The 14,922-nt window shown below is 47.0% G+C and overlaps 2 protein-coding genes across 4 annotated transcripts in view; both read right to left on the minus strand.

Annotated features, from left to right (window-relative positions):
- LOC121720440 (regulator of G-protein signaling 22) overlaps window positions 1–10,376 on the minus strand; it is a 16,408-nt gene extending 6,032 nt beyond the window's left edge. The window contains exons 1-16 of one of the 2 annotated variants that reach the window (XM_042106526.1): window positions 10,234–10,376; window positions 10,125–10,153; window positions 9,845–9,907; window positions 9,537–9,722; window positions 9,305–9,390; window positions 8,075–8,198; window positions 7,620–7,674; window positions 6,657–7,212; window positions 6,339–6,500; window positions 5,896–6,088; window positions 5,474–5,599; window positions 4,218–4,319; window positions 2,455–2,649; window positions 1,810–1,902; window positions 1,177–1,343; window positions 714–876 (exon numbers count right to left, since the gene is read on the minus strand). In XM_042106526.1, coding sequence (XP_041962460.1) covers window positions 714–876; window positions 1,177–1,343; window positions 1,810–1,902; window positions 2,455–2,649; window positions 4,218–4,319; window positions 5,474–5,599; window positions 5,896–6,088; window positions 6,339–6,500; window positions 6,657–7,212; window positions 7,620–7,674; window positions 8,075–8,198; window positions 9,305–9,390; window positions 9,537–9,722; window positions 9,845–9,907; window positions 10,125–10,153; window positions 10,234–10,249 — 2,316 coding nt within the window. In that variant the 5' untranslated portion in view covers window positions 10,250–10,376. Of the gene's footprint in view, window positions 1–713; window positions 877–1,176; window positions 1,344–1,809; window positions 1,903–2,454; window positions 2,650–4,217; window positions 4,320–5,473; window positions 5,600–5,889; window positions 6,089–6,338; window positions 6,501–6,656; window positions 7,213–7,619; window positions 7,675–8,074; window positions 8,199–9,304; window positions 9,391–9,536; window positions 9,723–9,844; window positions 9,908–10,124; window positions 10,154–10,233 lie in introns of both variants that reach the window. The other variant, XM_042106527.1, reaches the window with a different exon arrangement.
- A 250-nt stretch (window positions 10,377–10,626) lies between these two features.
- On the minus strand, window positions 10,627–14,851 carry fbxo43 (F-box protein 43). 2 transcript variants are annotated; one of them, XM_042108347.1, is made up of 5 exons: window positions 14,714–14,851; window positions 12,058–13,572; window positions 11,564–11,666; window positions 11,265–11,444; window positions 10,627–11,140 (listed from the first exon to the last, which is right to left on the minus strand). In XM_042108347.1, exons 2-5 carry the CDS (start codon window positions 13,527–13,529, stop codon window positions 10,892–10,894), a joined length of 2,004 nt encoding a protein of 667 aa, XP_041964281.1. In that variant the 5' UTR covers window positions 13,530–13,572; window positions 14,714–14,851; the 3' UTR covers window positions 10,627–10,891. The 2 variants fall into 2 exon arrangements, with proteins under 2 accessions (XP_041964281.1, XP_041964280.1); XM_042108346.1 differs by lacking the exon at window positions 14,714–14,851 and adding an exon at window positions 13,876–14,036.
- Between the last annotated feature and the right edge of the window lie 71 nt (window positions 14,852–14,922).

The raw sequence follows: 14,922 nt of genomic DNA on the forward strand, positions 1-14,922 counted from the left end.
GCAGAGCACGCAGACAGACAGGCAAGCAGGCAGGCAGGGGAGCCCACATTACAGACATTAGTGTCATGGCGACCCGCAAGCCAGAGGATGATTGACGCTGGCATCGTCGGGAACGCCACGCAGATGGAAAGCCCCTCAGACAGGACATCTGAAAACAGGAAGCCCGCCGCCCGCCGCCGCGCGCCCCTCTCTCCCTTCCCGTCCCGGCATGCTAGGCTTCCCTGCTGTTACCGCCTTCTTCCAGAACGCTCTGCCACTGCCAAACGCCCATGGCTGTCAGTGTGTCTGCTGTGACGGACTGTCAAAAGTATTTTTTTTCTCTCTGGTCGGAGTCTGAGATGAGTAGCTGCTGTGATATGTGATCCGGGGGGGGGGGGGGGGGGTTCTGTTTGCTTTTTTTTTTTTATTTTTTTTTTTTAACATCTGCGATTATTTTGCCTTGCCGGCTGGCAACTGGTAGTGCTGAGTCTGCTCGCAGACAAATCTCTTTTGTCTGATGTCTCTTTTGTGTCATCTGTTTTGGGCTTTGAGGTTCTGTGTTTTGTTAGAAATGTCAATAAATGTTTGTTAGCAGAAACAAGAGACGGAAGCAGTGGAAAATCTGCAGGGGGAGGAGAGGGCTCAGGGGCCAGGAGATGGGAACAGGGGATAGGGGATAGGGGATGGAGGGAGGGAGGAGGGAGGGAGGGAGGGTGGGGATGGCACACACACACCTCCTCCTGCTGATGTTTGGTGGCAGGGCTACCAGGCCCAAAGAAGTACTTCCTGTTGAGGTACTTGGTCTTGATGGCACAGAAGCGCTGGGCTCTCTCCTCCTGCTGCTGGCTGGAGGTCCTCTTCAGCTGCTCCAGGTCCAACCAGCACAGCAGGTCCATGCTGCACACCACACAACACAACACAACACAGCTCAGCTCAGCTCAGCTCAACACAACACAACACAACACAACACAGCACAGCACAGCACAGCACAGCACAGCACAGCACAGCACAGCACAGCCCGACATAGCACAACACGGCACAACACAACACAATGCATTGAAGGGCATATAGTTATGATCTTAATGTTGCCCTGATTTATTATATGATGGGTGGGTGAGTGATCCACAGAAAGTGCAGATTTAAGTGAAGTGAAGTAAAAAGTAAAAAAAAAAGTAAAGAAATCTGTCCTAAGGTCACCTGGCAGAATTCTCCTCCAGAAAAGCCTGAAAGTGCTGGAGCTCTGTGCGGTTCCGGAGCACAGACACCAGACGGAACCCTCTGAACTGCTGCGGAACCTGTGCCCAAGAGTCTGGTTCTCTAGGGACCTCTGGTGGAGGAGGCGCAGACTTGCGCTCCCGAGCCAGCTGCACAGTATGCGGCGTAAATACAGGGATTAGTGTCTGCTGAAAACCACCGCCATGGAATCAGCCACCAGCATTACAATATGTGCCATGACTCCACACATCAGAGGGCCACAGCATGTTTACTTAGAGGCCGACTCAGCAGTGGGCATTCCCCCAAGATGCCAGCCGAGGCTACAGATAGGAAACAAGTCTGGGTGCGTGTTTGATTCCAGCCACACAAAATTCCTGTTATTATTCCTGAATAAATCAAGCAGTATATTACAGCTGCCTCCAGCCTCCACACCGCATGCCAGGCAGAGATGCATTTGCTCTAGAATTGCGGTTTGGATCCTGGATGGATTAAAGGCTTTTAAAACCAGCCAGGGTTGACAACATGACCATAAGTGTTTTCATGTCTTTGTGACTATGTGTGTGTGTGTGTGTGTGTGTGTGTGTGTGTGTGCTTGTCTATAACATCATGTCTGACCTGTTCCATCCTCCGCACAGACTCAGTGTGCAGCACTTGGAGCTTCCTGTAATCAGCTGTCTCATCATGGCGGGTTTCTTCCCACAGATCCACCTGTGAGCCAAAGCCCCGTTTACAGACAGACAGACACACACTCACATGCACTCAATGACCTAGTCAGACTGTACAGAAACATGGGCACACCTCTGAATGCACCCACACTGACTAATGAGTCATGATGAAATCAGTTGATGAAATCAATCATTTTTCAACATACAGAAAAACTATAAACTACAGTAAACTCCACACTATGTATAAAACTCTATACTCCATACTATGTATATTATAAAAGTGTCTGCATATAGACATAAGATTGCATTGCTGTCATTTGCATCCATGCAGCAATTTATACTCTTTTTATATTCTTTTTAAATTTGATGTTTAAGATCAGCCACACACCAGCCTGGGTGAACAATTTCACCCAGGCGCTCACACATTCCTGGGTTATTGATCATTCAGAAATGAACGTTAATGGGATCCTTTCCAGACCAACCTGGAGAGCAAATTCAAATTTGCTAACAGGTTTGTGTGGGTTCACCCAGGCTAGCCCCACACTGGTACCCAACAGAGTTTGACATGACCCAGATTGGCAGACAGAGACGGGACCTGTTCATAGATGTCTGTGTCCTGAGAGGTGAGGAGGGTCCAGGGCTCCAGCAGGAGGCTGAGAGTGTGCTCCTCTGCCCCATCAAACAGCTCCTCAAATGGAGGAGTCAAGCACACAAACACCTGCCTCATGCACTCCTCACCCACACCGATGCTCTCCTGGGATTCACTGCACAGGTAGGTGGAGTACAGCACCTACACACACACACACACACACACACACACACACACACACACAAGGTCAACCAGCCATTGGGTATGAGCATTTAAAAGATAGAGATCAATAGTTGACAAACTCAAATGCAGTACAGCACCAACACACAAACTCAAAACATTAGAGATGACGTACACATACAGACACACACACAGACACACAGACACACACACTGACATACACACACACACACAGCCCCCTCATTGCATTGAGTAGCCTATGAAGTGGTAGTGGCTCATCTGCCGCTCTCAGCAGTGTCATGTCAGCACATTGCTCCCGTCACCGAGGGCCATCTGAAAGCCATCGGGCGCCCGCTGCGCTTTCCCAGCCTCACGCCACACCAGGCCGGGCCAGGCAGCCGTGCCAGAGGGACCGGGCACCCTGGCGAGTGCCGCAGCTGGCCCTGATGAGGTGTGGAATGCTCCCTGGCACGGCTGGCGGGTCGTTGTGTGTCCCGCTGTGAGCGGCGCGGCGGTGATCAAACGGCCCCCGGCTCCTGAGTGGCCCCCGGGGGCCGTGGCGGTCGCCAGCTCCTGGCTGGACGAGGGGACACGCCAGCAACACTCAGCCTCACAGAGCGCCACTAAATCAGCGCAAAGCCTTTCTCCTCCTCCTCCTCCTCCTCCTCCTCCTCCCTCTCTCTGTGGCTGCTCCTCCATCCTCCTCTCTCCATCTCTCATCTTTCTTTCACTCCCATCTCCCATTCTCTCTCTCTCTTCTCCACTTGAAATCACTCTCATTGACACTCTCATCAATTTCTCTCATTGACTCCATCTTACCTCCACTTTCTATCCCTCTCTCAGCCACCCCCCCCCCCCCCCCCCACCACACACACACACACACACACACACACACACCCCAGGCTCCGGCTCACTGCAGTCTTGTCTGTGTGTGGACGGAGTGACTGGTCCTGATTTGCAGGGAGCTCTGCTCTGCTGTGTTCTGTTCCTCCGCTCTGATTTATGGAAGCTGGCCTCAGCTGCCCTGTTTGCCATATGCCTGGTCCTGTGCCCAGACTTCTCTCCCTCTCCAACTCTCTCTCCATCATTCTCTCTTAATCCATCTCTCTCTCTATCCCCCTCGCTCCATCTCTCTCTCAATCATCTCTCTCTCTCTCTCAATCTCCCTCTCCCCATCTCACTTTGTCCCTCACTCTTTCCATCTCTCTGTCTCTCTCTCTCTCTCCATCTCTCTGTCTCCATCTCTCCATCTCTGGGCTTCATGCCATGCCCCCTGCCTATGTCCCTTGGGAGGCATCACTCCTGTTTTTATGTGCCTGTGAGGGCGGATGTGTGTGACTGCGGACTGAACAGCTCCACTGACAGCATGGAAGTGGGGGGTATTACATGAAAGAAAGAAAGAAAGAAAGAAAGAAAGAAAGAAAGAAAGAAAGAAAGACGCATGGCCCACCATGTGCAGCATAAAAGACTAAAGAATAAAGAAAAGAAAGCATTTCAGTGTGCACGTTTTGTGTTTTCTGCATATTGCATTAAAAACGAAAAGATGTCAAGACAGACAGATAGGCTGGATGGGGGAGGTCATCCCTCACCTGGGCCTTCCTCCGGGCTCTGTAAGGGTCCAGGCCATCCTGGTAGAAGAGCTGCTGGTATTCCTGCAGATCGGTCCAGAAGTGGATGGCGCTCTCCCACAGCTGACAGACACAGAGCACAGAGCACAGGCCCCAGGGCAGACACATGGACAGTCAGCCAGCAGGAAGCCTGGGAGGAGACCAGACTGGGCCGGACTGGCTGGCATTGTGGTGGTGGTAAACCAGCATGTGCCAGCCTGGTATGGCAAACGTGTATGTGTTTGTCGATTTGTTTGGTGTGTGTGTGTGTGTTTACCTGTCTGTGTTTGTGTGTGTGTGTGTGTGTGTGTGTGTGTGTGTGTGTGTATAATGTATATGTGTGTGTCTGTAATGAACAATAGCTAAATTAAAGCCCTAGCTCTCATATACTAACTTAACTATAATCCATGCATTTGTTACATCTAGGCTGGGCTATTGTAACTCTCTGTATTTAGGTCTGAACCAATCTACCCTTGCTAGACTTCAATTAGTCCAAAATGCAGCAGCTAGGCTCCTTACTGGAACTAAGAAACATATGTAGTCCTGTGCTGGCCAGACTCCACTGGTTACCTGTCAAATACAGAATTCATTTTAAAGTTTTACTTTTTGTTTTCAAAGCCCTAAATGGGATGGCACCACAGTATATCTGTGACCTTTTAAGTCCCTACTGTCCTTCTAGGCTACTAAGGTCTTCCTCACAACTTCTTCTATCAGTCCCAAAGGCAACCCTTAAAACTAAAGGTGATGGAGCTTTTTCTGTTGCTGCCCCTCGACTCTGGAATAATCTCCCTATAGAAATTAAGTCCTGTCCCACTAGCAGTAGCTTTAAATCAAATGTAAAGACCCATCTATTTTCTTTGGTCCTTAATGTCCATTAATTCTCCCCTTGTTTGTTTATTTATCTTATTTGTATTTATTTTCAGCATTATATTAACTGCCATCTTTAACTTTACTGTACATTTTGCTCTAGGCCTATAGTAGTAGTAGTAGTTTTAGTAACCGTATCTTCTTTTATCTACAATCATATTCATATTCATTATCATTACTATTATTTTTTTTGTATCTTTATTTATTTTTTGTCATTTATATTTTTGTTTTTATTACTCTTTTTATGTTATTTCTGTGAGCACCTTGGGCCAATTGCATTGCGTTTAAGTGTGCTATATAAATAAATGTGACTTCACTTGTGACTTGTAATGTGTGTGTGTGTGTGTGTGTGTGTGTGTGTGTGTGTGTACCTTGTTGCCTGAGAGCTCACAGAAGCGGGTGAAGTAGAAGCCAGCTCTGGGCTCCACATGTAATGCCTGAAGCATCCTCTCCATGAGCCTGCCCTTCAACGCTGGGGTACTGCTGCCAGACAATGGCTGAGAACACCACACATACACCCATGCAAACACACACACAAACACACATTCACACACACACAACCACAGCATGCACGCACACGCACGCACACAAATGTGCATGTAAACCATGCATACATATGAACACAAATATTTATGATATGCATGAATGCACATCCAGACATTTACAAGCACATACAGTCTCCCAAAAAACAATGTGGATGAGACCATAAGTATCACCAGTATCACCCCCCCCCCCCACCCCCCCACACACCCCTACAGGGAATGGTTTGGGAGAAGGGGGTGCCTACCCGTACCTGTCCAGCAGTTGAGGGTGGAGCTCTGGGCTTACAGAGGTGGGGTTGCACAGGAGGCAGGGTGATGTAGCTGGGGTTGGGCCCTCCAGCAGCAGATGAATGGAGACGACGCTTCTGCCAATGAGGCTGCTGCTGTGGGTCCAGCAGTCTTCGTCTCTCACTGGCAGACCTCACCAAACAAAACAGTGGGCCCCTATGGGACAGACACACACGCATGCACGCACATACGTACATACACACACATACATACACACACGCATGCGCGCACCCCGCACGCACACACACACACACATACACATAAACTTGCAACAGTTCAGTTGAGTGATTTTTGCAGCCATTGTTATAACATTCTCATCCAAGTCACATTAACAGCAGAAAGTGTGAGGAGCTAGTGCAGTGCGGTATGAGTGACTGTGTGGTGTTGTGTAGTGAGCTCCCCTCACCAGTATGTTAACAGAGTCTCAGAGAGACAGGGCTGTACGTGCAGTAGCTTGTCCTCTATCCAGCTGGAGGAACTAGCCAGGCCCAGCCTGGAGAGCAGTTCAGAACTTAGAGCCCTAAAGCCACTGCTTGGCATGTATTGGTGCCGCATCTTCACCAAGTGCCTAAAACACAGAAGAAAAGACATCTGTCAGATGAGTAGGGGCGGTCATTGTTTTATGTATGCTATGAATTGCGGCAAAGTTGTACACAAAGCTGTGACCTGGTCCATAAAAGGTAACTGGTCATTCAGACTGGGAAGAGCAGACGAGCTGTCTGACCTGTTTTTGGTCTTTGGGCTCGCTAGGATCCTCAGCCTCTCGATGTCCATCCACAGCTGCAGGACCTTCTCCCCGGGGGTGCCCTGTAAAGACCTCTTAAAGTCCTCCAGGGCCTGTCTGGAGCCATGGAAACACAAACAGTGACCGTGTCCACCTGCCGGCTCATCCGTCGCCGAGCCGCTATTAAACTCATTCATTTCAGCTGCCGCACAGGCTGTGTGTGGCACGAGCTCTGTTGCCCCTGGTGCCCGCTGATGAGTGTCCAGCCCAACCCTGGCAGTGCCCACCTGCAGCTCAGACACCGCCACCTGCAGGACGTGGTTGACCAGGCTGGTGATGAGACGACCCTCCCCAAGGTCAGCTGTGCCCGGGCGCGTGGATGGGCTCGTCGCCTCCTCCTGCTCCGTGGACTCTGTGAAGTACAAACAGGCCTCTGCCTCGGCCTCTACTCCCCTGGCCTCTGCCAAACAGGCCACCTCGGCCTCTACTCCCCTGGCCTCTGCCAAACAGGCCACCTCGGCCTCTACTCCCCTGGCCTCTGCATGTCTGTCGCTGCCTAGAGAGGAGGAGGATGAGGATGAGGAGGAAGAGAGGAGAGATGGTGAGAGTGGGAGGGAGAAAGTCAGGAAGCCTGGGACAGCGGCTAGCTACAGAGTCCTGTTTTTATGGCTGCCACATAAAAGAACAGATCCCCCCTTGTGTGATGAGGAAAGAGATGTACGGTTCTTCATTTGTTTTTTTTTCTCTCTCTCTCTTTCTGGTGACAATTTCTTTTTCTTTCTTTTTTTACATACAAATTGCACCTGACAGGATTTATGAGTAGTGAGAATGTGTGATAGGTGCACTGTCAGACGTGTCATATATCTGACACCCCGAGTGAAAAATGGCGCCGCTATTTGCGGGCGAAGCTCCCTGACAGCTTTTCAGAAGTTTTTCATTTCCTCTCTCGGACTCCTCACTTACCGTTCCTGTGCTCACGAGCTGCCTGGCTTTCCCCTTTGATGAAAGACACTCGATCCTGCAGGACAAATCACATAATGTTTGTATGAGCACTGACATCCTATTAGCCCTACTCTTTCATGTAACATAATCCACTTTCTCCTCTTTTGCCATCCTTGATGGAACACAGACAGAGAGGCTCACATACCTAAAACTAAGTCTACCACAGCAAGCCAAACTCCAACACCCACAAGCCAAAGGTTTGGGTGAGCTTTAAAAAGCACGGAGCCTCCTGCCATCAGCTAATGAAATGGGCTTTAATAATGTTTACGCTCTGTTAACTTTCTACAATTACGTGGTAATCATTACATGACATCACACCACCCCCCCCCCACCCACCCACCCCGCGATCAAAAGACACAATCCCGAGAGGCCCAGCTTCATTAGTCTCAGCAAGATGTGACGAGTTTCATGGGGACCTTGTTAAGATCCTGCGCTGCACAGTGTGTAGGGGGTTGTGGATAAACAGAGCAGAGAGCAGAGGCAGAGGCGTTGTCCAGTCTCTGACCTGGACAGACCAGCTGGCAGAGGAGCTTCACCAATCTAAGGCAGAAATAAATTTAAAAAAACAGTGACTGGGTTTGATGAGGGCAACTCCCTGATCAGGAAGACAGGTTCTACTGTGGTCTTTCTTATTGTAACAGACTTCCATGCACATCAGTCGCTTTGGTTAAAAATGCGTCAGCCAAATGTAATGTAATGTAATGTAATCTGATTTTAAGATTATGACCATTATGGTTTGTTCAATCAAGTGAGACGAACTGTGTAAGGTTGTGTATCTTCAAACATGCATCTAGTAGCCTACATAACTCAATACTATGGCCTTCATTATTGCTGTCAGTGAGGATAGGAGCAGGCTTCACTCAATTTGTCTACTTTTAAACTTTAAGAGTGCTGGCCTGGATAGTTATACATAAAGGAAAGTAGGAGAGAGGCCGCATTATGCATACTCTTTTATTTGCATATGAAGAAGGCGCACGCCGAAACGCGTATGTGCAAATAAAAGAGTATATGCATAGTGCGGCCTCTCTCCTACTTTCCTTCATTATTGCTGTTCCATGACCTGCAAATTGTGAAGACATTTCCAGATAATGTTTTTTTTTTTTTTTTTTTAAACACACAGGCTCACATATAGGATACAAGTCTCCCTTTCAAGAAGCTGATAAGAAAATCTAAACAACCAACCACATTTTCCAACTAAGCCATGTCCTTAGCACTGAGGGGTCACACTCAAAGCAAATATAAGCACAAACAACACTTGTCAATTTTAAGTTACTATACAACCAGGTCTCAAGTTGTTAGTTAATTATTACGTTTCAGGGAGCGCACAATAATTTCTTAGAGTTTATAGCTGCCCTCAATTCCCTAATGACCGTTGTGGATTTTGACAAATACTAAAAGCAAATAGACACAAGTCAAGCCTGTTGGGCCTGAGCAGCTCTGTTATAGATTTAATAAAATCAAGGTTTTTCCCATTTAAATGACATCAAATGCAAGATGGGTAAAATAGATTTTTCATTTCTAATATAGGCCTATAAAGAATAGGCTATCATATAGGGAGGGAGTAAAGTAAACATTAGAAAACTCATTAGACAGCAACAGCAATAATAATAATAATAATAATAAAACAACAACAACAATAATAATACCTGTATTCAAAGAAGTAGTCACTTTGTAAAAACAAGGGCAGTCTTGATTTGTTAACCCACTTCATCCCTTGATCTCGGTCCAAACACTGAAACATTGAGCAATTCTTCATGTTGATGTTTTCTGTAGCCTATAAACTTAGTTACCACACACCACAACAAATTTCTTTATTCATAGGCTATGCTGACTCCAAGTACTACTTGTAAATATTTAAAGTGAACATCAATCTCTCACCAGAACTGTGTAAGAGTTGTCAAACATGGGGATTGCGGTGAGCCACGGAGAATCTGAATTTGCGAGAAACTTTGCTTCATGTTCGTGCAAGGTTGTCCGAATTCGGCTGTGGAGAGTTTCGGCTGCATCGCTCACCACCTCAAAAGCTCCGGTCTCCGTGTTGTATTTTATAGTTTCGGGAAATGTCTGAAACGTACAAATAAATGGAAGAAAAGCGCAGTAGGCTCTCAAATGTTAGAGACCAATAGTCTAAAGGACTACCCTAAAAGTCTACAAACAAACAAAATCAATATGTGTGATCTCCTTACTGGGAGACTTAAAAATGCATTCAGAAACTCCACCAGAGCATCGTCGTTGGCCAACTTGTCTTCCTAAAAAAAAAAAAAATCTGTCAAAAAGGCCTATTCAAATCCAAGCTCTTCCCATAAAATCAGATCCACATGTCCACACTACTGCTTCACAATGTTTTCCTTCATGATTAACTTCTAGAAATAATTTTATTTTGCGAAACAAGATTCTTCCCAATTCTTATCAGATAGACTACCTAGATCTTGCATAGCCTACGAATTAATGCAACATTCCACTTACAAGAGAGCTGTTCCAAAGTGTCGATGAATCTAATGGGATGAAAACATTATGCAATCAGAAAGCGGAACAGAACACAAAATAATGATTTGTCATTGCTAGATGTGCTCACCTGTATTTACCAACATCTTATACCGAAGTTTAGCTGGATCTTAAAAGCCCCGTCTTCAGTTCAAAAATTAATGTAGCAGCAGTTGGAATTTAGACCAACTTCAGTCAATGACAATCACTCATGTAGTTAGCCTACTTTCACATTTGAAGGTTGCCATGGAGGTAAACTCAATCACAAGAGGACCTGGCACAGTGGGGCAGGGTAGATAGTTAACTGTTTGTGACCGACAGATGGCGCGGTTACCCTTTCGCCCCCCCATTCGGTCAGGCACTTGTTCAGACCAAGATGATTCAGTAGGGGGCAGAATTAAACCTATTTTAAATAAGTGCAAGACCTCAACTTCAATTCCAGAAGAGAACTGAAATAAAGATGGAGTAACGGACATACACGACATACATTGAAAAGGGAACTTTATTAAAAGAATCTATGAAAACCGCAGTATATGCAGCAAAGGCATGAAGTCAATATGTACACACATATACACACATACAAATATAAAAACTCTGTGGTACCGCCTACATTTAATTGTGCAAAATAGCTGCCAAGTTCATTTGGTATGACCAGAAAAACTACTGGCAAATAGGTCTTCAATGTCCATAATGTAAAAAAAATAAAACAGATAAAATGCAAAAAGCAATGTGCATCAATTTGACACATTTCACAGTCGTTTGATGTTGCGTTTGCTCTGAGCGCTACCCGGCAGCACGTCTCTCTTGCTGCGGCGCTTGGCAGAGAGGTGGGCACACTCTCTGGAGCCGTGGTAGGCACAGAGGCAGGCTGTGCAAAAGATGAAGCCACAGTCTGCCCGGCAACAAACACCCTCTCGCTTCACAGAGTGGCACTTCGCAGGGTGCTGGCACTGTGGACAGGGTTTCAGCCACTCATCACGGAACAGAGTCTTCGCCACCTTGAGGGGTAGAAACAACCAGTTAATTCTAATATTAAACACACAATTTAGTAGACCAATTTAACATAGTCTTCAGGGTCATCTCATGCCATGCTGTTGCCGCTTCAAAAGTCTGAGCTCCCACCTGAAGAAACTCCTCCCGTTTACTAAAGTGCTTGGGGTTTTGCTGGACGGGAGTTGCGAAGGCCCTCCCTGACGGAGTGGTGCATGGAGTCTTGGACTGGGCCTGGACAGACTTCAGCGCTGATCTGCACACCAGGTTCAATCGCGTCTCTGCATCTGGGACATGTAAGGCACTGCCCATCTACAAAACATGAGAAAGCCATTTAGAGACCAGAGAGAAGACAATCACATACTATCTTACAGTAGTGACCAGTAGCAAACTAACTAATTCCAGTAGCAAAAAGGCCTACGGCCATTTACCTCATGGGCCTTTTTCAGTTCTTTCACATGAGATTTTCTCCTGTGGGAGGCCTTCTTATTTTGCGTAATGATCTCATCCCAGACATCAGAAACCTGGCCAAAACTGATTGAGAGGAAGACAACATTTAGAAAAACATTTCCAAAAATAGTCCTAAACTAAAGGCTGTCACACACGGCCGGCAATGCGACAATCAAACGCAATGGTGGAATTCTGTTTACTACACACACTACTGGCGATGCGATCACCCATCAATTCAGCAGAGATACACTGACCAGACAGCTGTTTTCTATATGACATATCAAAATCACCCTGAAAAATATAAAGGGGCAGATTAGAGCGATGCGACAGTTGCCCCAGTGTTTCCCCATTCACTTCAATAGATTCTATTAAATTTTGTCGGTCGCCTGCCATAAATTGTCGTCGCATCCTCGGCCGTGTGTGTAGGCCTTAATTATGATGAGACACTTTCATCCAATGATGACTGACTACTCACTTGTAAACATCCTCAGATGGCAACTGACTCAGGATCATTGCCAGGACGTGCCTGAGGTTTCGGTGTTTGAGTTCGGCCATGATGTCCATCTTGCCCAGGCCCATCTTCCGGCCAATGAGACCTGCCAGAGGCATTTTGGGCACGTGTTGAGGGTCCTTCTCGGCAGAGCGCAGCAGCTCTTCCAGGCTGGTCTGCTCCGGCAGCATGCGAGCGCTGCGCTTGCTCATGGCGTGCACCACCTGCAGCGCCGGCGTCAGGGAGAGGTCCTCCAGCCTCAACTGGGAGGCGCTAAGTGGCGTCCTGTCCAAGAAGACACCGCCATCGCAACTGGACAGGAAGTGGTGACTGGGTTCATTCGGCGGGGGTAGTTCTGTTCTGGGCGGGCAGCTGGTCGCTTTGGCGTCGTCCTCGGACTGAGAGCCACCTTCCTTGAGCGTGGAGAGGCGGCGCTGGCGTTCGAGCCGCGAGCGCCGCTTCACTTCGGCCTGTCGCGGGGCCTCTTTGCCCCTGGGGGTGGCGGCCGAAACCAGCTCCTGGAAGGAGCCGTCGTAGTCCACAGACGAGTTCTGAGACTTGTCCAGGCCCAGGGAGCTGAAGCCACTGTCGGCACACACAGAGCCGTCGAGCTGGCAGAAGGGGCTGAGTGACGGGGTACTCAGGATGCTCAGATTCTCAGAGAGATTTGCAGCCAAGTGGTTGATGGGAGTTTTGAGATCATCTTTGGCTGCTGGCATAAATTTACCACACTGAGGTGTCTGGGGTGTCTGGGGTATGCATGTCTCGAAGAGACCGGAAATTATGCTATCGTCAAGGTCAGCATCAGAAACGCAGCCAGGGGGCTTACTCTGAAAGGGGGAATTTACCATCCCTAACTCTCCTTCTTCTAGAGTGGATGTTCTCACATGCAAGAACATGGAACGCCAGCTTCTACCACACAAAGTAGTGTTCTCAGCTTTCAAAGTGCTTGTTGCAAAAGGCTCCACGATACTTGAATCCGGAGAGTCAAAGTCCAAACTGTCCTGAAGTGGCCCGTCATTCTTGAATCGGAGCGACAGAGCCAGGCCATGGTTTTCTGAGGCACTTGAGCTGCCCATTTTACTATCCGTGGCAGATTTGGACTCCAGAAGGCGCCTTCGTAGTGATGCATCTTTCTTGGAGACCTTGGGAGTCTCACACCAGGTAGCTTTAAAAGCAGGCTCTTTTGAAGGACTTCTTGCAGGACATCTCGGAAGCACCTTTGACCTGATTTTTGGTGTGTTTAAAGAGACCGACAAGCAACTGTGGTCGAGGTTTTCCTTTGGTGTCTCTAGCTCGCATTGCACTGCATAATGTCCCAGAACGTTATATATGGCTCCAGCAATCTTCCTCACTGGCGTATGCGGTGCATTCATGTTGTCAGCGGCCTGAGAACCTCTACATCCAACGTTTGTGCCCTTGGAATAAGTACAACCCTGACTGTATTCCATCTCCATGTGTTTTACTTAGCTGTATGGTAAATATTATGGTCAAAGAGACCTGGTGAAAGAGACAAAAAAGAATTAGTATCTTTTATTTCAGTAACACCATTCATCTACGCTGCCTTATTACAATGTCCAATATGAGCCAAATCGAATAAGTCTAAACATTTAAAGATAAGAAAAGGCATTCATTTAAAAGGAAAAGCCTTCAAATTCCAAACAAGGGGTCATTCATTAGCCTTTTGTGGTGTTATTTGGCAAGGCTAGCATAACCTAGCGTAACGCTAGTTTGTAAACATCAAATTTGTTAGCAATAACGTTGACTTATTTCTTAGGAGTTATGATTAAGGACAAATTTTACCCAACAGAAGTAAATTTCAACAGCGAGAAGCTGTAGAAAGATGAACAATTGTCAATTTCAGTCGTATTGTGGTTAGCCGACAGCAAGGTAAGGTTGTCTTTAATTGTACACCATCATCTGGTTATGGCAACATCAACAACAACGCTCATCATTGCTATGGTTATAGAAGGGCGCGTGCCTCAGAATCAGCTCGTGTTAAAATTTACGTCTACAGAATCCCCATGACTCCCCATAGCATCCCGCTCAAAATCTAACTAGGACCGCCAAAGTTCAATCCCTCCCCACACACGTCCCCCAGGTCCAGAATGGGCGTATCTAAACGCATGTAAACTAAGCAAACTAAAGTTCATGTATTAATTAATGTCCATTTCACCAGTTGAAGTGCATTTCAGTCATATGGGTGCGAAACAGAACTATTGCATTGCAGACTATCCATTTATGTTTGCCCCGATACATCGACGAGCATAACGCGGAACCCACTCCAGGATTAACATTAAACGTTGGCTAATGTTAGTTAGCTAATTGTACTATTATTACAACGAACGTCCTTTCAAGTTAACTTGGGCCAAGAGGATTTAGAACTAGGCATGCCATTGCGTGTGCACAACGTGAATACATATTGTGAGATAAAAACGAAATGCTAAACTATTAGAACAAAACACTCGCAGTGCTCAAATGCTCACGTATGCTAGCTAGACACCGTTTTTTCCGCCTTCAGAAAACATTTGTGACATTTACCAAATCTGTTTATAACATTAGTTACGTTAACACAATGTACAAAACAAAGAAATCTAACAGTTGCGCGGATATATTAAGCTTTTTAACAGAGTGTACTTACATGACGTGAAAACGGTGTTAAAAGACCAGTCTCATCCGCCTGAACAAGAACGATGGAATTGTTTGGGCAGACTGTTCAAAGCCAATGCTCCCGCAGAAATGAACCTAATAGCAAGTCAGGGACGAACCGCCTTTCAAATTTGGTGCGCATACATGTGATTGGTGGCGTGACGTATTTCCGAATGTGTGGTTCCCAAAGAACGTCCCTCC

The sequence above is a fragment of the Alosa sapidissima genome, chromosome 10 (assembly GCF_018492685.1).
Source record: "Alosa sapidissima isolate fAloSap1 chromosome 10, fAloSap1.pri, whole genome shotgun sequence".
Lineage (NCBI taxonomy): Eukaryota > Metazoa > Chordata > Actinopteri > Clupeiformes > Clupeidae > Alosa > Alosa sapidissima.

Coding starts and splice junctions, on each gene's coding strand:
- fbxo43 (XM_042108347.1), bottom strand. CDS start 13,529: ATGGAGATGGAATACAGTCAGGGTTGTACTTATTCCAAGGGCACAAAC. Junction 11,667..12,057: donor CCATCTGAGGATGTTTACAA/GTGAGTAGTCAG, acceptor CCTCTCAATCAG/TTTTGGCCAGGTTTCTGATG. Junction 11,141..11,264: donor AACGGGAGGAGTTTCTTCAG/GTGGGAGCTCAG, acceptor CTACCCCTCAAG/GTGGCGAAGACTCTGTTCCG.